This window comes from Corvus moneduloides, chromosome 5, assembly GCF_009650955.1.
Source record: "Corvus moneduloides isolate bCorMon1 chromosome 5, bCorMon1.pri, whole genome shotgun sequence".
NCBI classification, from domain to species: Eukaryota; Metazoa; Chordata; class Aves; order Passeriformes; family Corvidae; genus Corvus; species Corvus moneduloides.
In genome coordinates this window covers 5625254-5647864 of record NC_045480.1, presented here as the reverse complement: position 1 = coordinate 5647864, position 22611 = coordinate 5625254, and the positions used below count along the sequence as shown (strand labels likewise).

The 22611-nt window shown below is 43.3% G+C and overlaps 1 protein-coding gene across 4 annotated transcripts; it reads right to left on the bottom strand.

Annotated features, from left to right (window-relative positions):
- Nucleotides 1-626: 626 nt before the first annotated feature.
- RNF103 (ring finger protein 103) lies at nucleotides 627-22437 on the bottom strand. 4 transcript variants are annotated; one of them, XM_032108332.1, is made up of 6 exons: nucleotides 22305-22437; nucleotides 17537-17621; nucleotides 16545-16800; nucleotides 14339-14478; nucleotides 4827-4942; nucleotides 627-2757 (listed from the first exon to the last, which is right to left on the bottom strand). In XM_032108332.1, exons 2-6 carry the CDS (start codon nucleotides 17594-17596, stop codon nucleotides 1179-1181), a joined length of 2151 nt encoding a protein of 716 aa, XP_031964223.1. In that variant the 5' UTR covers nucleotides 17597-17621; nucleotides 22305-22437; the 3' UTR covers nucleotides 627-1178. The 4 variants fall into 4 exon arrangements, with proteins under 4 accessions (XP_031964223.1, XP_031964224.1, XP_031964222.1 ...); XM_032108333.1 differs by lacking the exon at nucleotides 22305-22437 and adding an exon at nucleotides 18235-21479; XM_032108331.1 differs by lacking the exon at nucleotides 22305-22437 and having other exon boundaries at nucleotides 17537-21479.
- Nucleotides 22438-22611: the final 174 nt, after the last annotated feature.

The following is a 22611-nucleotide window of genomic DNA, read 5'->3' as shown; positions in this document are numbered from 1 at the left end:
ATCACATAGGCAAGATTTAGGAAAGAAATTAAACAAGACAATAGAAAATATCTTTCTAGTTAGGCTTTTCCTCTACTCATATCATCTCCTGCTCTTCCCCCCCCACACACCTTTTTCTTTCCAACCAACAGTTCCTCTCTATTTTCAGCCAGATGATTTCTGAAAGGTACAACCAAAATCAGAGCTTCATATTAAAATATAAAGAAAACAACAGACTCAATTTTTTATGGTACCAAAGAACTATCAGAGAAACCAGAAATCACTTCAGAATACCAGCACAGTTGGAAGCTGGCAATTTTTACCATTACGAACCACTTTTGTCACTGCATGACAATACTCTGCTCCTTCACAACAGTTTACTTTGAGGCTGTAGAGGGAGCTATCCTAAAGTCTCCCTAGATGTCTGCAGATGAGGGTGCTGGAGAGACAGCTGGTAGAAGAGGGTCTCCATCTGGAAAAGCAGCTTGTAATCAACTGAAAACCACTGATCAAGCAGAGAAGCACATCAACACAGCAGACTTATGAAGGAAGTAGTTCCCAGTGAAACACCATTGCCTTCTCCTTGGCTAGTGGCTCAGAGCACTAAATTCCTGCATCCCTAGGAGATGATTTATTAGTCACAAAAGTTGTGTTATATTTTTATTGTCTTCACAGATAAATCAGGCCAGCAAGACATCTGTAACCATACACAAAAAATATTTATCAAAACAATTAACATTACAAATCTCCTTTTAAAATAATTTATTTCATCAATTTCTTTTTAAATGGTACTGTCTTACAACATACATTATTCAACAAAGATGTCCAGAACAGACTCTAAAATAAGAAACACTTAAATTAAGCAATTGTCTCCGATTAGAATTTCAATTTCACCCACATCCTAACTTGTAAACGTTTGCTGGAATACGCTTCTCTTGTAGGCTTGATTTTTGTGCTTACAAAAACAGCATCAAGTTTCCAGATGTTGAAGAGGACAAGTTATTGTACGGTAAGTTTGCATTCAGTTCAACATACAAGGCAACCAAATGATTCTGTCATTAACGTTAGCATCATGTATATTTTAGTTCACTGCACTAACATTTAAACTAAAACTTCAAACCACGTAATCTTTTAAGTGACTAACATTTAAAAGGCAAGCAGTAATATCCTGAAAGCTTACAAAGGACATGGGCACACAGCTAAGACGGGGGCTCACTCGACAAAGGCTGCGGGTGTATGTATGGCTGCTTTTTTTTGTAGGATGCCCACCTGCAGACGGGGCAGCAGTGTCGCCCACCCGCCAGCCACATCACGATGCAATTCTGGTGGAACACATGGCCGCACGGCAAGCCCATCAGCAGGCAGCCCTTTGCAAAATTTTCTAGACACACCACACATTCCGTACAGTGCAACATGTCGGAGGGCCAGGCGGACCAGTCTGGCTCCATGTCACCTGTGGAGCTGTACGAGCCGTAGGACCTGGCTTTGCGTTCAGATGGCTCATGGTGACAATACTGACTGGCACACAAACAGGTCTCGACGCCGCACCGACGCTCTCCTTCACTGCACCTGTGAAACGTGCTCAGCTCATCGTCCTCCGAGACTTCTCTGTCGCTACTGAAGACCTCTTTGTTTTCACTGTCAGAGTCACTTTCGCTGTCTGGAAAGGTTTCCAGCATTTCCTCATCAGAATGGGCGCCGAGGCATTGAAACCTCCACATGGGTAAGTTTTTTATATAATCAGTTGGTATCAGAGGGTGAAGCCAGAGATCAGGGAAGGCCAACCGCTCCAAGAACAAATCTGGGTCTTCATCCCAATCTGAGTCAAAAGGGAAATGTTGAAAAGAAGCAATGGGATGAAACAAGTAGCTGGTGTACCAGTCCCACAGGCTCGACAGCCACTCCAGATTATTAGCGTTTACTTCATCCGTGTTGTTATTGCGTCTTCGCTTCTTCTCAAAGTAATCAATTAGTAAACCATGGCCAAGGTATGTGCTGAGGAAGAGGGCTGGATGTGAAGAGTAGAACATCCAATCAGCCCTCACCCAAGAAGCCAAAGTAGTTGTGTTAGAGTACCTGAAGAGTTTTAAACTGTACTCATAAAAGCTGTCTAAGTAGGGTAGTTGCAAAAAACCTAACACTGGTAGCCAGGAAATAATTAATAGTGAATTGTACGTCCCTAAAGTGCTTATAAGAACCACAAAACGCTTTATAGTGGCACCTTGTGTAATAAACAGGTCCATCCAAGCCATCAGATTAACCAAAACTAAACTTAAAACAAATAAATCATTAACTTCTGGTTGCAATGAGCGCAAAAAGGAATCCATGGCACGTAGTGATATAAATTCACCAGTGTTATTTCCATACCTGTAAATCCCCTCAGGAGTCCTAAGTATGTACGATGGTGTCTTGTAGATACCGATTTCTGCCATGTAACTTTTATTGTCCCACTTTTCCACGTTCACAAAAATAAACTCTACTCTTCCAGTAAACTTTACACTTAGTGCAGAGAAGAACGCTGGAGGCTGGTCAAGGTTGGCAAATAGGTAAATTTTCACTCGGTACTGGTCACTTTTGTTCCATTCTTCTTTCAGATGTTCCGAGTTGTAGATGGTTTTGATCCGAGAGGCAGCGTGGGCCGTGATCCATTTGAAAATGTGCTCCACTTCAATCTTGCGCCCGCTGTATTCCTTAAGCATGACTTTTCCCTTGGAAGTACTGGTTTGTGGAACCGACATAATGAGGGTGGATTTCAGCCAACCCCTCCTCTTGCAGTATCTACAAAGAAAACGGCAGGTTAGATTACAGAGTTTCATAGCCCCAGAACTGAGTCCTTACATTTCTATTCTAAGCCCAAAAATGAGACATGCTGAGCACCTGGGAACCCTTACAATATAACAGCAGGAAATAAGGGCACCAAATATTCTCTGGCAAAGCATATTTGTTCTTACCATATGTTTATATTTTACAGGAATATTGTAAAGAGATTAGGTATTCATAAAACAGGAAGAGAAATAGTGTTAATTTTCACAGGTCATTAAAGAAAACAAAGCCATGGAGCCATTCATGCTTTGTAACTGGATTTGAATAATACACAAGCTGACTCTTTACTTTAAAGCTTTAGTATTAGAAGCTACTTTTCCTCGGCCTTCCAGCCAAGAAGAAAACCACTCCAGTGTAACTCAATATCCCACAGCTTTCCCAGTGATTCCTTCCATCCTGGTTTTGCTAAGCAGCCATGGGGTGAAGTTGAGCAGACACTGCTCTGTTCGCAGTTCCTTTAATGAAGCTGACAAGTGCCACTTCCTACTGGGACCATTTTGGCAGGATGCAGACAGGCTAAGGGGTGAGGTGAGAGAGCCGGCCACAAAACCAGCGGAGTGGGAAGCAGACACATGCTGCTGGATGATTTGGGCTAAAAAATAATCCTGTCTGGCAGGAAGATGGGATGAACCCCAAATCCATACCTAAAAGAAGAGGCTCTTCATGGCTGAACCCTGACCCATGGTCCAGAGCCCAGTAACTCTTGAGATTAATCTGCTGACTCACAAGATCCCTTCTCTCATGCATCTTTCCTACCAATATCACTACACCAAATTATCTAGTCCTCCTTTAAGGAAATATCTGGCAAGCTTCAACAATCAAAATATGACAGAGCCAACAGGCACACAAACTATCTCTGACAACCCTGCACATTGGGGACCAACAGCCTCATTCACCAGCCATCTTACCTACATCCTCTCTTGTTTTGGTCTGTTAACATGTATTTAGACAATTACAACTCCCCTTCCCAGGAATCTGAATGCAGCATTTTTAGAAGGAGCCATAAGGTATTACCCTACTAATAAAGGTATCCTGATTACTGCAGCATGCAGTATTCTTCTGAATTTCAGCTGCAACCTGATGAAATCTATTTACACGGGTTTACCTGACAAAACATTTCTTTCTGACAAAACATAAAAAAAAAGAATTAATTTAAAACATAGTATTTGATCAGAACATTAAGGCTACTTAGGAGCTATGCAAAGAGAAACACTGCCAAATTTTTAAGATGTTCAAATACCAGAGTTTTGATTATACAAGATTATTTTGCATAAGCACTACAAAGCCTAAGAATTTCCTCTTATGATTAACATTGAGATTTCTGTAAACATTTAGGACTTAAGCTGTATAAGATGTGTGTATCCATACATGCCACTGGAATTCTAGACAAAGTCTCCTGTCATGTAAAGCAAACGCCTCCAACAAAATGTTAAAAAAAAAAGCCTCTTTTTACAGTAACAGAGAATTATTAATAGCTTCTTTGGGTCTGCTCTTCTTCCTTGTTTGAAATCATATGCAAACACAGTGACTCTTGCACAGCACACTGTGTGTTGTCCAAGGGTGTGTGCCAGTTTATATATAAACATACATTTGTCAGGGAACAGGATTTGTCAGTAATTCTGGGAGGCAGGCACTGTATGCAAGGTTCATGCTAACCTGTGCTTCCCCCTTCCAGATGGTGATACAACAACTCTAAAACTGATATATTTGGCTTTGTCCTAAGCAAGCACAATTCCTGTCCCTGAATGCCTGGACTGGAAGGCCAAACTCTTGTGTTCATTCCTCTCCACTGCGGTATTATGCTGTCCACAGTCTACTCATGCATTTCCCACACGACGCTTTAGGAAGCTGCAGAGCTGATAAATAATGTAATGGAGCATTCTGAGCAGACTTTAGGAGAGATAAAAACATGAATAAAGCCACCTTCTGTCACAGCTACTTTTACAACACAGCAAGCCCTGCTGCAAGAACACAGCTGAGTCTTAAGATATTCTTGGGATTTAGATAATCCTTTAAGGATATACCTGGGGTCACTGGAACAGTTAAAAGTGCCAGTACGTATGCCGAATCTTGAGACTTTCTTCACCATTTTCTCCCAGTGGACTTTACCCACCAGTGGGCTTCTGTCATTTGCTATGACCTATTGCCAAAAAGAAGTATTAGTTTAGTATCACAATACTAGTCAGTTTGGTTCCTGAAATGAAGATCAAGTTTCAAGAAAACAGAGACAGTCATGCTTGATACTCTTTCCCCTTCTGTTAGGACATAGAGTAGGAACGTACAACTGGGAATCATGGTAAATGTCTTTGGCAAGTGAGCTCTAAGACAGAAATGTGGTTTCTACAGAGAGACAGAAGTGCATCATCATATTAAGTACATGTAAAGATACTAAAATCAGTAGTAGTTAACAAAAACTTCACCACTTTGTGGTAAAATAACAAAACTATCATTACCCAGTCGACAGTAGGGGAGAAAGGAAAGGGATGCAGCAGGTTCCTCTTCTTTGCAATAAAAAAAAGACCATTATTTCATTTCAATTCTCCCTCAAAAGTTACAACATACCAAAGAAATGTTGTCTCAGAGCAAGTAGAATGAGTGGGAATGCATGTACCTGGTACCAGATTAAACTGCCAACAGCCATTCCTGAGCAGTGGAAACTACTGATCAAACTCCCAGATAATCCCTAAGAATCTTGACTCCTTTCTGGCTTTGCCCGTGACTCACTCTGTAACTTTATGTGACTGTTCCACCAACTCCAGTGTCCCATCTGCCATTTCAGGATGATCATTTGCTGTGATCTATCCCAAGGTTTAATTTGTTCTAACACAGTATATTAAAGTCATACTTCAGGTTACCTTGCCGTAAGCTTCTGCTGACACAGATGACAAAGAAGCAGCATTCATCCTCTGACTTATAACTGTATAGGGAGGGGGAAAAAGCCCACAAGGAAAAGAAAACCCTGCCTTCCTGCAGCTGACAGGTAATTTTGAATGACATGACTGATCATGCACTATTCCATGAGCCGTCACATTTTCTATTTTAGAAATGCCTCACATGCTTCTGCAGGCTGACTGGCAGCCACTTAAAATATATTTTTAAATTAAATCTTGAAACTTCCATTTGTTAGATATTTGTTTACTCGCCAGTAAACTTATTCCAATCGTTTTCTGACTTAATAACCTCAAATGTCAGCTTGCCCCTGGAAGTTGGGCTGTCACCATGATTAACAGTTCTCTGTGGACATGCTGAGATTCAACCTAGAAAGCGAGTCCAGCCTTTGAGACTCATACATATTATCTGCTTTGTGCTAAGTAGCAGCCTCGCAGAATCTTAAAATAAAAGAATTCACCAAGCAGAACATTCTACATAGGGAAACAAACTGAAGTCACAGATTACATTCCCATTCCACTAAGCCCAAAATGTTTAAATAACACCAGAGGTGAACACCTAGGTAAGAATCCTTCAAGTTATTCTCAAAACATACACATCACATAGAAACCCCTTTTTCATTAGATAAATGTAACCATCATGCACCGAGACAACCAGCTGGGAAATCTGCTGTATTACTGAGGCTTCTTTAATCACCCAATGTAACTGAAGCCTTGGATATTTTAAACTTCTTCCTTTTATACACTTCAATCAAGAGAGACCAAATTCCTAAGGACACCTTAAAACCAGAATATCCTCGGAGCTACTATGGCATGATAAATGCATCCAACATGGCAAGGAACTACTATATTAGTAGGCACAGAAGTAAAACTTGTGACTGAATTACTCCTTGGTACAACTACTCAGAGATTGGCTTCTTCCAAAACTCTTGTGTGCATGTTCCAAAACAGTAATGAGAGAATGCTAATGTTGTGTGCAGGAGGATAGATCCTGCTCACTGTTCCTTCTGCCTGGCACCACAACATTCACTTTAAATGTCAAGACAAAAATTTGTTGCCATTATTACAGTCACCATTATATTTTACTGTCATCTGCCTGTACTGGTGGAATTTTTAACACCAGCTTAATTCCTTTCCTATGAAAAAGTCTTTCCTCTTGGAGAAAGTTATTTATATTGAAGAACAACGACCTAAGTAGCAGTCTGTATTTTGTAACTACGTAGAGGAACCCTACTATGGTTTTGCACACTGAAGCTTTGTAAAATATTTTGGGCTCATGCTTTTTTATGTCATTATGGAAAAAAATCCAAATAAACACGTCCATTGCAGCTGCTCCTTGCAGACAACACCCACTTACAGCACTGGGAGTTCACCAAGCCGAGGCAAGGCTTTGTATTTTGGAAAGCAGTCACCACCTCTGTGCATGAGGGAGTCCAAGAAAATACTGCAGGTTAAGCAATCAAAATGTACTTCAGTTTAAATTAAAAATAACCTGCAAACACTTGTAACAGATTTTATTTAAGAAGTGTGAATTTTGGTAAGTTAAGAAATTTAGCTTAAAAACCTGTGACTGAGGAGACTGGGAATTTGAACGTGGAAGAGGCCTGGAAGTTCTTCAAGCCCATGGTGTTAAAGCTATCAGAATTTTATATTTCAAGTAAGGAAGAAAAAAAGGTTGTCAAGTCCTTTACTTCTTCCTAGCAATCACTTCCAAAGAGAGGTTAGAAATAGTTTGACAATCTACAAAGATTGAAAAAAGGTCAAAAGGAAGAGCTATCAAAGGAAGATATGCAAGGAAAAAAAAAGTAAGGAAAAAAGAGCTATTCAAGTTAGACCACACAAAGACTATTAAAAGTTGTACCAAAAGGTTTTTCAGTCATATGAATAAGAATAGAACAGGGGGAGAAGCATCAGGATCACCAAACAATGAAGACAGGACAGAAATGTAAGATAATTTTCTTTTTAAAGTTAAATTAATGCTGTGACTCAGTTTTTTGTGAAGGGGAGGCAGCTGGCCATGGACCAGTTAGCAAATTAATGGGAAGAAACTGTATCAACCTGAAGGTGAAAGCAGAACTCAAATAACTTAATGCACTTAAATCAGATGAAGCAGGAAATCTCCATTCCAGAACCGTAGCACAAGCACACACACAGGATCACAGGTGAACCTGTGAAAAATTCTTACAAAACCCTGTCAGAATGTCAGAACAATTCACATTTTGACAGGACAATAACAAGTTTGTAGCTATATTTAAAGAGCAAATGAAAAAAAAAAAAAATCCCACCAGTTTGATTTCAATAGGATGCAAAAGTGTAGAAGAAATTTTAGAGATGCAGAGACAATGGCATTTTCTACCCCTTTCCAGCATGTAATTACTAAAGATACATTCCTGATTGAGAGATATTTTCCCTGAAGGAAAAGAACAAAGCTTCAAGAGAAAAAGGGAATGTAGTACCCTGTTTGTAGTTTGTATCATGTATTATGCCACATGGAAAATTTACATGAGAGTTGCAGATAGGCTTTTATAGTAAGTAAAAAAAAAAAAAGTTTTAAAATGAGCAAGAAATCGGCTACAGCAAAAAGACATCAAAATGCCAGAAAGGTGCTAACAGACATCTTAATAGATTTACCTTAGAGCTCAGTTCAGCATATATTCCCATTAATGCCCTTCCTGTGGGAACTTGAAGTCTCCCAAAGCCATTTGTAGACGACATAAAACTGAGAAGCACATCTATGTGGGAAAGAGGATTATAACACCATGTAGGAAGAGCTGCACAAATCTTGTAATGCAGAGTGTCACACATGAAATTGAATTCAGTAATGAACAGGACACTTGGGGAGTTCATCAGTTAGAAACAGCGATGGGAAGAAACGCTTGGGGCTATCAGTTGCTCCACAAGAAAACATGAGCCATCAATATTAACTGGCTGCAAAACAAGCAAAGCCCAGGATACATCACACCTTACAAAACAAACTGGTTGATTGACCTCACTTACTGGGAGGAGTGGGGCTGACATCAGGACTCAGTGAAACTAAAAGGCAATGTCAATTTATGCCCAATACAAATTAGCCCTGAATGCAGCCAAGCAGAAGTCAGACACACATTTCCAAGAAGAAAACAGTCAACAGGAGTATTTGAACAACTTACAGTGTAAGAGAGACAGCAAGATATTTTCTAAACACAAATTCTACAGTGTAGCAGAAAGCTGAACTAGCTCATCAAAAAGATCCTTTTCAATCATACACTCCATTTAATGTTACAGAAATAAAGCCCAAGCTCATAGAAGGTACCTTTTAGGAGATCAGCTAACACAGCTGGGAAACAAATACCACGTTTGGAGAAGCCAAATCCTTCCAGCTTTGCTTATTATTAGCTATGTTCACAATCTGTGACATATCACATGTCAGAGTGACAAGTAAGACAATGAGGGTAACTCAATTAATTCATTAATCATCTTAATAGGCTAAGGGAATCCAATAGGATCACAGTAACCCTGCTACTCAACAAGTGCACATCACAGAATGGATCTGCTCCCTAACTCACACCTAACCCAGGCCAGAGGATTGGCTCTGACTGCAGGGTCTGAATTACCATCTCTGTAATACTGAAAATGCTGAGATCCTGATGATTTCAAAAGACAGTTGAATAGGGAGCTTTTGCATTGGAAGAGTTCTCATGACATTGAGTTACACAGAATTATTCCCAAAGAGTTCAATCAAGAAAGTAATTAGAAAAATTAGTAAATTAGAAAAATATAATTTTTTTGATCTATATGTTAAACTAGTCATAGTTATGATATTAAAGAATAGACTTTAAAAGCAAATATCCTGGAGCCAGAAAGATACAAACACTTGGAGAAACAGGACTAAGTCAGCAAAGCACTTTGCCTCTCTCGCCTAATCTAAACCCAACGTGTATTGGACAGGTGCATCAGTATTGCAATAGCTACTTTATAACCATCATCAATCCAGCTACTCCTTAATTTCCAGGTATCATTAAGCATTTTAAAAGATTATTTTATGAAACATAGTTTCCTAAAATACAAGTAAAAGTATGACTGAAATTGAGGAGACTTGAGGAAACAGCTGATGTTAGAGTTTGCTGTAGCAATGCAATATGCAAAGACAGACTCCTCTCCTGGTACCCCTGAAGTACTTGAGCATGGCATGAGAATGACCTCACTTGAGCATTCTCCTGTTTTCTGTGCATTTAAATCAGATTTTGTTCAATTTCTTTCAGACAGGCATGCAGAGATTTCAAAGCAGGTCACAGGAACGAGATTTGTTCTCAGTAAGTTTTGAGGCTCACTCACAACTAAAAGTGCTCGAATATCACAAGGCATGACAATGAGCCAGAGATGGGCAAATGCAGAACAAACACCTCATGTACTCCAGCTCTCATTATTTTAACCAATTCTAGCTGGGATGGCAAGTGTCAGGCACACCTGCTCATACCAACAGCACACAATTTTGGACACACAGTCAAAACTTGGTTTTACAGCTCAGCCATGAAGACGACAACTTCAAGTGCTCCTCAACTCTGGACACTAGGGTACCGTGACAGACTTCAAACCACCAGGAAGAACAAAACCCATTAAGTAAGAGACATCATTCCCTGCTGCACATACACACATACAGGTAGTTCTCTCAGGAGCAGTCAGTCCTCACCCTGCCTCAGCAAGTCACTCTCCACGTAAGGGAATACAGACATTTGAATTGGAAAAAAACTGTGTAGTTTTGCCAAAGACAAAACTGATTTCTAACTGATTTAATGAACTGGTAAGGTTGTATAAACATGAGAATTGTCTGTTTGGTTCAGTGGTTTCCAGTTTGAGACACCCATGAACTCTGCTACAGTGCTTGCAGAGGGTAAAAGAGCAGAGGAAACTCAGTATTACTGTACAGATACCATGCATGCCCTGGAAGATTTTTAGGGATCCACAAAGATAAAAAGTTTCAAACACTCTAGTCACAGAACCCTTTCTCATCAACAACTATGCTGCAAACTCTGCTTCTATAGATAAAATAGAAGTAAACATACAATTAAGTATAAATGGATGGGTAATTTACTTATTAGAAACTTGGAAAAAAGCTCACTTATTCCACATAATGTCAGTAGGTTTCTACATGAATGTCTGCACTTCTGTTAACTCTGAGACATCTCACTTTCTGTTTATTATTTGACAATGTGTTGATGGAACTGAATTTCCACTTAGACTCTCTTTCCTAAGAATTCACAACTCATTCAGAATCCACCCATATGGACTGAAGATATCTGAAGATTTTTTGCCTTTCTTAACTGAGAAAGAGATTGTGAGAAATCACGTTAAAATAGACAAAGACTACATCCATCATAGCACGCAAAAATTAACCACCTCAAAATTACGTGTAGTTTCTCAAGGGAGATGAGGTGATCTATGCACTGATCTGGACAGTCAGTTAAGCTCTCAGTTAAGTCAGAGGTTGAGAATAAATGAGCTTCTGCAATGAATTAACACAGACACACAGGCAATACAAGGACTATTACATTCCAGCTGATGGTATCATGCACCCTTGACTGGATATGAAGCCTCTCAAGAAGAAAACAGAAACTTAAAATCAGGTATCCTATGGTAAATGATCCTGAAGGGCTATTGGAAAAGACACAAATACTGAATGATGTGTTTTGAAAGATTGAGTGTTTCTACTTTGTGTCCTTCTAGCAAAAACAGCTGATCACCTGGTAAAACTCAAAAGGCAAATAAATATGAAAATTATTCATCCTACATGCAAGCAAAAGAAAGAACAAACCATCACCACCAGAACACTGCAAGCACATCCCTTGCCCTGTGACTACACCACTTGAACTAGAAACTGAGATGCAGAACAGACTGCAGAATTTTATATCCATAATAATGGCCTTTGCACCTCTACCAGACACAATCAAAATGTCCGTCCTAATACTTCAATGCCAGGAAGAAAGTCCCCTTTACTTCTCTCTGCCACTATGTTACAGCAGAGACTTTTAAAATAAAAAATACACATTCATTTAGATTTTAACTTCATTCAAAGAGGATTTTTATCTGTAGATCTTTTTCAAAAGCCATAATGACTACAATATTGTTGGATGTGACAGGCTTCTAGAGACCAACCAGAGCCTGGAAAAGTAAGGCATGTTACTCTTCTAACCAACAAGAGAAGCAGCTCCAGAAACTATCAGTCACCCTCCTTGCCAGCCAAAGAAGTGCACAACAGCAGCTGACAAGCAAGAATGGCATAAAAGGAAAGGTGATGAGATCATGAGCTAATAGGAGAAAGAACATGCTGCTGTCTGTGCCTCTACGGAAGCGCCACACGGGACCTGTGAACAGCTACACTGGTAAACAAATTCCCACTGAACTGGGATGCTTTGCATGTGGATTTCCAGAAAATATAGAAACAAAGCCACGAAACACTGATTCCTTATGTATTGACTTTGACTTTCTTCAAGGAATTCATCTTGCTGATTCTAAATAATAAATTCACACCTCAATTTTTGTCAAACATATAAAAAAATAGTAATCCTTTCCTTTTTTCCTTTTGATTCTCTGCAGACAGTGATGACTGTCACATTCTCAGCCTGTGCCACACCAGAAATTTCATTTATATGCACTGGAAAATAAAAATCATCTTCAAAGTCTCAGTCCTCTCATACATCATCACAGTGTTCAAACCAACTCAAGCGACAGCCACTGTGCCAGCTGAGCCAGAACTGCTCCTCTCCCTCTGCTCCTTTCCAGCAACCCCACAGAACAGGGATTCAAGGCTCAGGATACTGAAAAGGATCTGGAGATCCTTTCTGCTTCCCAGCCAGTACCAACACAGTAGGGGAATCTCCAACCTTGCCCAAGGTCACCAAACCCAACCATGAGGCATCCTCGCTCCCCTGCACGAGCATTGAGCTGGTTAATTAGCTGGAAAGTTTCCACAGGATTCCTAATGGCAAAGGAGGATGGGCAAGGGAGAGAATCAAGAGTTAGAACCGGGAAGTGATGGCAAAAACTAGCTCTGCAGGGATGAGGTCTAAGAAAAGAGTGTGGGAAAACCTGTGAAAAGGACATAAAGAATCCAGCATGGGAGTTATCCAGACAGGAGTTGTGGTGGGGAATGGAGCAAACGAAAACTCCAAAGTGATGAAAACTTGAAAAGCAAGAATGAAAAATAGAAATTAGACATGTCTTGTGGTTTTTATTGTAGAGAAACAGACAAATAGTGTTCAGCAAGTAAATCATTCAGTAAATTCCACTATTTTTTTTTCCACAGCTATTGTGACCAACTGAATAGCTGTGCAAATACTCCCAGAATGATGACAACATTCATCACACTAGAGATATCAAAACACAGTCTATCTGACCTGCTATTAGGATGCTAGTGGAAAATATATTACAAGTAAAATTCTGCAAGCAACAGACAACAGAGAACTATCATATTTCACCCTTTGGCACTGCACGAGGAGGAGGGAAGGTTTTTCACAGCATATTCATGCTTGTATTTGTCAGCTAGCTTGGGGACATGTAAACTTCCTTTCAACACTCTCTCTCTGCCCTCCTGTATGACTTAAACCACAAACTCAGATTCAATAAACTCCAAATACATCTTTCCAAAACACAAATGCCATTTCAAGTTTGAAGATAATCTGTCCTCTTGTCTATTTTGGGGTGAGATCTGATCTGGTGACAGTGCAGGTCTAATAAATAGATTATCAAGATTTAATGACTTGCTGTTAAAGAGAAAACATGAAGTGAAACCAGACAAATCAGGTAGGAGCTGTCAACTGAACAATTAATTGCCTGGTGGGGGATTTGCCTGATGTGGCTGTTAGCAGGGAACTTATGACTTAAAAACACCCTCTTATCAACAGAGAAGTTGACACAGAAAAATAATTTCTACATTTTGGTCTAGGCTACTTATGTTCTCAGGAATGATGATTAATTGCTTCAGAATCCTATTGGAAAAAGTCTGTCTTTATTTTCCTAAATGATCTCTTGTTCTCATGCAGCAGTAGGGAAGCACGCTCTAAAATTGCTGGGCCCAAAATGTTTGGGAGAAAGTTAACTTTAAGCCACTGGAATATGTTGTAGAAGCAGTCTGCTAGTCTGGGAAGTTAGCAGACTGAGATCCTTCCTGCCTTTGTGAAGAGCCAACAGAGATTTTACAAGTGCTCTAACCTCTCAGACAAGCAGAAACTTAAACTGGTTGGGTCTGAGCATGTAATGCAGCCAAAAGGAAGAGCAGCACCAGGAGCCTGTACCAGCTGGGAGCATCTGTACTAATGCACCTACTTCACACATTACACAGGCTCTTACAATCCCAGGGCCAAGGACTCACATATTCTGTGTACTTCAGTGTGTGCTGCTTCACTTGTTTTCTGGTTCTAAAGTGCCTGCTTTTCAAAAAGCAATCTAAAGAATAACAGGCTTTTTTTTCTTCCTGTCTGTATAGGAACTCTGGCACTTCCAGCCTTTCTTGTTTTATTCTTTTATTCCTCATCTTCCAGATGAAGTTTATCTTTGTCACCATCTCTTTGTTACACATTTTTACAACTAGTTAACTGCCCTCATAAACTCCTCCTTTGAAACACATTTTGGATGTGATAAATATACAAAAATAAACAATAAAATTTATATACCTGTACCAGCCAGATCCCATCTTTTGTGTCTTCTACAAGCTCATAGAAATGCATTTCACCACTGAAGTTTGTACTGGAAACTGATTCAGAGGCCTCTTCCTCTTTGAGAGCTGAATAAAGCTCTCCTTCCATGAGGTCTCCTGAAAAAGAGACAATTGGAGAAATTCGACTAAAATGGCACTGGAGAAAGATTACTTCACGAATTCTAGTAACAGCTTAACTAACTATATTTGAACGGTTGCTCAGAGAACCTTTTCAGCACAAAGGTAGCTAAAGTAGTTACTATAATTCTATCTCTGGTGACATGACTATGAACAAATTGACTTCAGTAAGACCACAGAAGACACGAACGCTCTGTTTCTGATTACACAGATGTACCACACGCATGAGCACACAAAGGAATAAAAACATCTAAGGTTCATTCTCTGCAAATAACAACATTCAGTGGTTGAGAGCAATTTTAGTCGGTACATCTTTGCTTTCATTTCACAGGCTTGCAATTTTGCAGCAAGCAACTTCTTAACACTGATAATTCAAACAGACTTCCAAAATGTCAATCATTAATTTTGGACCAAAACCCAGTGTAAAGTAAAAATCTCAGGCAGTTTAGCTGTTGGCTTCTGTTTGCACAGTTGGGAAAAGTTCCCATGAACTCCAGTTGCAGCGATGTAAAGAGCTCACAGTAAAATCATCTGATTATGATTCCTTCGCAATCTCATTTCCTTCTCATGTTCTGTTTCACAATCATTACAAACACTGTTAATGACAACCAGCATTCTAGTAACTAATCTACTAAGCTTTAAGAAATGAAGTCTTGTCCAAAACCAGTTTCCTTAAAAATACAAAAATAAGTGTAACAGCTGAAACCCTTGAGGGGTTTGCAAAAATATTCATAAAATTTAGAGGAAAAACAACCACCAAAACACAACCACGGAAAAATGCTGCAAAGCCTGTTGGTATGACAAGTGTTTCCATGACATTTGAAGAAGTTGGTTAATACAGTTTGTTTGGAGTTAAACACTTCCCTGCAGCATATGCAACCCAAACATCATGACATCATGAAAGTACCTGACAGCCAAGGAGTGAAAGTGATTGGAAACAAAAGTGAAAGTGCCTAATGCTTTTTACTGTTGGAGCAGCAAAGCCAATAAACAACATAAAAACATAAACAAACAATGAACAGTAACAGCAAATTAGATTTAAATGCCCAGGATTAATATCAATTATTTAAACTAGAATTCTTAAGGTTATATGGCAGGCACTACATCCTTCTAAATCCTCCTCCCTCTCTGTCCAGATATTAGAGACCCTCACTGCCTATCCTGATCGCTGGGATTTCTCTCTCTCCTGGATCAGCAGCCCTTCCATCATTGATTTAAAACCAGCTACGCACATTTTCCTGCTTGGCTGGCACTACAGCTATTACATCAGCCCCATCTCCCAGTCCTTGGGGCCAGCTCCCTCCGACTGCTCCAGGCAGCATCCTTACTTTCAGGACACTTCTGCCATTCTTACATCTCCACTGCTCTCCATCCCTCGCTGTTCATCACCCCCAAGAAGTCCACCTCCTTCACCTGGTTCTCCTTACTTCCGAAATGCCTCCCTGCCTTTTTCCAAGCTGTTTTTTGTATGCAGGAACTAGTTCTGCTCTCCTTGTATAAAACCACCTCAACCTTGGGTACCCATCCCTTCTGCTCCTCAGCTATGAAATCATCGCTTTCCTTGAGGCCCATCTTGATAGCCGTACCTGTAATAAACCCAGCAAACGGGTGGGAATACACGGGACCAAGCTGGCCCCAGCTGTAAACAGTAGCCTACCGCAGCTATTTGGTGTCTCTCCTCCTCGTTTTTCACGGCAGACGACATTCGCTCCCATCTGTGCCACCCGCACTGACCCGACCGCCCGCAGCGGAACTCCCGGCGAAGGGGAGGGAAGGGCCGCTGCTGGTGCCCCGTCCAGCGCAGGCCTTTCCCTCGGCGCAGCCCGCTCGGGCTCACAACGCCGCCGGGCTTTGACCGTCACCCCCCGAGGTCCCCGGCCTCCCTCCATGGGCCCCCTTGCTGGGGGGAGCCAGCTCGCTCCCCAAACCCGCCCTCCGAAGGGAAGCAGCGCCCGGGTCTCCATCCAAGGGCGGCCAGAGCCCACGCGGGGTGGCCGGACACCGACCTCCGTTCGTCCCCCCGGGTCACGGGGAGCTCCGCGTACCTGACTTCTCCACCAGCTCCCGCACATCCTTCTTCTCGGGCAGCCCCGAGTGCCCCAGCCCGCGGCACTCCAGGATGGTCCGCAGCTTCCTGAAGCTCAGCGCCACCGGGTCCACCAGCTGCGTGGCGAGGAAGCCGCTCTCGTACCACGCCACGGCCTCGAACACCCGGGCCAGCACGAAGAGCGCCAGGAAGTAGAGCAGCAAACAGCACAGCTTCACCCACATCTTCCCGGGAGCGCCGAGCCGGAGGCCGGGCTGGGGAGGGAGGGAGGGAGGGAGGGGAGCGGGGGCTGTCAGGGGAGCGGGGCCGCGGCCCCCCCGCCTCCCGCCCGCCGCTGTCGCTGTCCCCGCCCCGGCGGAGCCGCGGAGACATAACAGTGACGTGAGCAGCCGGCACCGCCCCCCTGCCCCTTTTTCCCCTTTTCCCCCTTCCCCTTTTCCCCTTCCCCTTCTCCTTCTCCCCCGCCGTGATTCAGCACTGCGGCCCGACCCCGCATCACCGGGCTCGGGGGGCGGTCGCGTCCCTGCCCCCGGTTGCAACTTTGGACCCTGCGGCTGTGTTTGCTGCGAGAAAAATAACATATAAAATACCTCCGATATCGGGGAGGGAGAGGGCAGGATCCGACCCGGCCGGCACTTTTCATGAGAAGAAAAATATTTACAGAGCCAGAACTGGGGGCCGATATTTGCAGGGCCGATCTGTTCGGGCAGTTTTAAGGCAGCTTAGTGCTCAGAGTTTATTTGGATTCGGGCTGCTGTGTGTAGGGATGATCCGTCCGCTCCTCATTCCTGCACGCCAGCCCCGCTCCCAGCCCCTGGCTGGCGCGAAAGCAAATTCCACAGCGAGATTCATCTGCACGGGTCGGAACTCGGACTCTGCAGCTTTGCCTTGGCACTCGAGCGCTGAGAGCTTGTGCCAAAGGGACAGCCAAAGGCAAGCATGAGCTGCACCCCGACTTCGGATAAGGGTTTAGGTTGGATCTGTGCTCACATTGGAAGCATTTTGGAGCACAGCGTGGGTCCCCGCTGAAGTGGATCCACGAAGAACCATCCCGGGCTGTACCAGAGATGTTGGCCTGCAAAGATACAATTTAGTCTGCTACAAAAACCGTACTAAAATCAAGCTGCTGCGTTGAGATGAAGGCTCTCCTCTGAAGGAAACTCAACATTGCTTTTGTATGTTTGGTTATTTTAAGAATCCATAATTTGCATGAAAATTGGCAGCTCACACAGATGAGCACAAAAATAGCACAGCTTAATTTTAAAAACACTGAGAACTCCCCAGAGTGTACACGCTGTAATTCTGTACTATCAATTTTCAAAAAGGCACACTAATATTGATCTGGAAAAAAGCATTTAAATCACTGTACTCCTCAGAGCCTTTAAAACACATTTACAGGTTTCTCAGTGTGCTGATATGATTTAAAAAGGAAAAATAAATCAACAATCCAGGTTCAGCTCGTTCTGTGACACAGCCACCACAGCCTCTTTCAGAAGAAAATCATGACACTGTGTTCTTCAAGAATGGGCTCATTTTAGTTCTTGAAAAGGGAAGAGTGGAGGGATTGCAGATGTAGCTGCTCTCAAAGCCCTTATGGGCTGGTAAATGTTGTGCTCTTCCACTGGGAGTCATATACAACGTTATTCTTCAACATTTTTATCTGGAAAACATAAAAGTGGACTGCAAACCTTGTATCTGCTGGTGTTGCTTGGTTAAATACAAAGGGATTTTGGCAGCTCTGCTGGGTTTGCAGTGAGCTTCGGGTGGCAGGTCCAGGTGGGACAGAAGGTACCAGGGGTGGAGGGGCTCACAGAGGGGGTCAAGTGCTCTTCTCTTCCTTCACAGCCACTGCAGCTTGGAGAACTTCCCCTGCCAAAGCCAGGGCCCATCTCCCTAATGAGCAGGTGGCAAAGCATCAATAAAATGAATCCTTTGCCCTTGGCAAAAACCAAGGGAGGGGCTTTGTCCCGGCAGCTGGTGGAGCCAGGGGACAGTCAATAAAATAGGCATTTCCCATCACCTGTCAGGGGGGCTCAGGCAGGCTCTGAGCCCTGAAGTGCCCCAGGTTCTTTTTCAGAAGCTTTGTGAAGGCCCCTTTCTTTTGTCACACATACAAGAACTTGCCTGATTTCTCTACCTTTTGTTTCAAGTGAGCGTGAAGTAACTCCCACCCGTGTGAAGTGATGGGTGGGAGTTTGAAGAAGAACTTTGTATATTTAGTTGGAAAACATGGTTGGGTTGGGGTTTTTTGTTTGTTTGGGTTTGGTTTTTGTTTTGGTTTGTTTTACATGAGCACCTCAGACCCTGCTCCAGTAGATCCCTGTGTTTCTCCCCTGTAATTTCTTCGGGGATGCCCTCGCTTCCCCCTGCAGGAAGGCACCTCACAACAATTACTACACTCACAGCTGAACTATTTGCAACACCAACTGCTGAGGAGGCTGTCACCAGTGTATCATTTCCGAGTGCTCATGGGCTGAACTAAATGAGGCCCCTGCAGAGACAAAGCCAATCATCTGCCAGAACTCAAGAAGCCCTGGAGTCGTTTCAGGAAAGTACAAATGGTATTTCAAGCCACTATTCAAAATCCCCAAAAACAACCCAAAACAAAGCAGCTGCCAACACTGAAGCACCCGGGTGAGGGGTGGGTACAACCAGGAACTGCAGGTGATGAGCTGACCAAAGGTCTGGCAGAGCAAACCTAAATGGATCCAGCACCTCTCCCAGGCCCTCTGGTCCTCTTTTCCCTCCCCATCTCCACATATCTGATGCACCAAGATGACCTTTCCAGAAAATGTTCTGTTTTCTAGATGTAACTGTCCTTTAGTTTTCAGTTGCAACTAGAATGTCTTTGACATGTCACCTGCAAACAATCTTTCAGGGAGTTTTAATTATCTGGAAAATCTAAATATCTTAACAGTGAATTGAAATTAATTTGGGCTGAACACAAAGATGACACGTGCTGGCATTTTTAAAGACCCCAGGGTTAACACTACTTAATTAACAGCATTAAACAGTCATCAGTCAGTCAGTCCTATGCTCACAGAGCAAATATTACAAATGTGACGAGAATGGAGAATATAAATTCCACCTTTAAACAAAAGCCCAAAGCAAGGATCTGCTTTTAAATAATTTTGGCAGCAAAACTAGTTTACTCTCATTTAGGAGCTAATGAGCCCAAATGCTGAGAACTGGGACAGCCACCTTTCCCTGTCAGACAGCCAAACCTGCAGTCTTTTTATCTGCTGCCCCTTGATAAATGGCAAGGATTCCCTCTCCTCCCCCATCTTTTCCTACGAGCAGTTGCTGACTGTGCAGCCTGGGAATACGGACAATAATCCGCTTTCCAGACTTCTGTGGGGAACATAAGTACTGTCATTTTGAAAACAGTAAAACAGAGGATTTAAAATCGTAATTCAATCCTTTACCATGTTAAAATAACGTCACACCTTTTTTATGAGTTTTTCAAGGTAAGAGTTCAGCAAACTAGTATTCAAACAACCTGAAAGACAGTTTTCCCAAGAGCCAACTCTGTAAATACAATTTACTTCGATGACAAGAATTGGACCTCGATGATCCTTGTGGGTCCCTTCCAACTCAGGATATTCTATGATTCCGTGAATTTCTGGGAATTCACTAACACAGAAATTCTTGATGGGCTTCTTTATCAATATGGGTGCATCTCAACATGTTTTCAGGTGTGATATGAAACTGTACCTCCGTGTAATCTGATATTAAATAAAACAAAGAAGCTTTTATAAGAGTCTCAAAGCAAGACGGCAGCAGTCCAGACATTATTGTGTTGTAGGCAGAGGAATTTTAAATCAGAAGATGTTTCCTGCTATGTACTAGTGGCCAATGGGAAGTAGATTTAACAGAGGTGAGAATCTGTAACATAGTGACCACTACTGACAGCTCAGCTAAAGCCCTGGCTGTTTAACCACGGAATTCTGGCATGGTTTGGGTTGGGAGGGACCTCAAAGACCATCCAGTTCCACCCCCTGCCATTTGGGTGAGGCAGTCCCGGTGATTCACACAGGAATTTAGGTTGGACAGGTCGCCAGGAGGTTCTGAAGCCCAACCCCCTGTTCAGGGTCAGCTGTGACACCCCGGCAGGTGATCAGGGCTTTCTGCAGCCACAGCTGGAGCTGATGGTCACCCCCTGCGGGAATCTGATTTGCCTATAAACACACAGTGATTAACGGCACAGAAACGGACATCAACCGGGACAAACCAACCTACAGGAGCAGAATAGATTAATTAAAGCTTCAAATAAAGACACTTTTTTCCTAGGCAGTTTGCATTTTCTGTTTTTGCACTAGTGAAGAACTATTTGTTGTCCCCTTGGAGAAGATAAGCTCTGTTTAATGTCCAAAATAAATAAATAAGGAGGCCTTGCTTGAGTGTGCTGAGATGACCAAGGAGCCCACAGCACTAGAGAACTTCACAAATGAAACCCCTGTCCTGATGATCTATGAAACCAGAGACAGTGCTTGTGCTTAAGCATAATTTGTGATGAATAAAGAGCAAAAACACATAAAACAGCAGTTTGGGCCGAAATCTGACCAATTTCTGAATGTAAGCATCACACAAGTCCTGTGTTCTTGTGAGAATACAGAACTCTTGATTTTCCCATCCTGCCCAGCAAAGTGGACACAGATGAAGCAACACTGCCCCAGGCTCAGACCAAATGCTAGTTTTCCAGTCAACTCTGTCCAAATTTATTAGGAGCTTTACTTGTACTGTACTACACAAAAACACAGAGTCCTGTGTGTCCTGCGCTACTGCCTCCCAATACCGAAGTTCATCATCATAAAATCACAGCATGGTTTGAGGTGGAAGAGACCTTGAAGACCATTTAGTTTGAACCCCCTGCCATACACAGGGACACCTTCCACTAGTCCAGGTTACTCAAAGCCCCATCCAGCCTGGCCTTGAATTCTCCCAGGTATGGGGCATCCACAACTTCCCTGGGCAGTCTGTTCCAGTGCCTCCCCACCCTCACAGCAAAGAATTTTTTCCTAATATCCAATCTAAACCCACTCTCTTTCAGTTTGAAGCCATTCCCCCTTGTCCTGTCACGACATGCCCTTGTCAATACTCTTGCCCCATCTTTCCTGTAAGTTCCCTTTAGGTACTGAAATGACACAATCAGGTCACCCCAAAGCCTCCTCTCTTCCAGGCTGAGCAATCTGAATTTTCTCAACCTTTTCTCACAGAAGTGAGAAAATTCATCCTCTCATCAACTTGGCGGTCTCCTCTGAATTCGCCTGGAGCTGGTGTTAACCAAGTGGAATTCGATCTGAGGCATCTCTTAGAGCACATTTTCATAAGCCGCTGCCAGTGCAATGCACTTCAGTCTGTCGGCCAACAAAACCGAGCAGGAAGTTTACCGACCAGTTAACAACCCAACGACAGGTTAAATACTTCGTTTTCGGCTCGCCGGGCTTCTTAACTCAGCCCTGGCGCAGCTTAGAGCCGCTGCTCGGCGTTACTTCTGCGATGTTTGCGGCAGCTGCGAAACGCCACCCCCACAACGGGGCTGGGAGAGAACCCTTTGTGCCGCGGGCACCACCCGGGGGTCACCCCACCGATGGCACCACACCCACCCCACGGCCCTAAGCCGCTCCTCGGCCCAAAGGATCAAGAACCAAAAGAGACACCACAACCCCCCCGAGGCCTCGCCGGGCCCGGCGCCTCTTCAGGCCTCGGCGTCGCCATGACAACAGCGCCCTCAAGGCCCCCGCGCTTAGCTGCCCACCTCCCTGCCTGATCCGCAACACCCGCCGGATACCCTTCCCCAGGCTGACTCCCACGCGCCACCTGACCGGGAAACGCTTCCTGATCCCACCGGGACACCGGGAAAAGCGACCCGCCCACCCCCGCCGGCGGGGGGGCTAGAGGTGCCCGCCGCGCCGCCTGACTGAAAACCGCCGCTCCGCCCCGCGTTGCGCGAAGGCCCCTCCCTGAGGTGTCCGCGGCGCTGCCTGCGCGGAGCGCTGCGAGGCCCCTGCGTGTCTGCGGCGCTGCCTGCGCGGAAGTGCGGCGGCCCGAGGCGACGGTGCCGC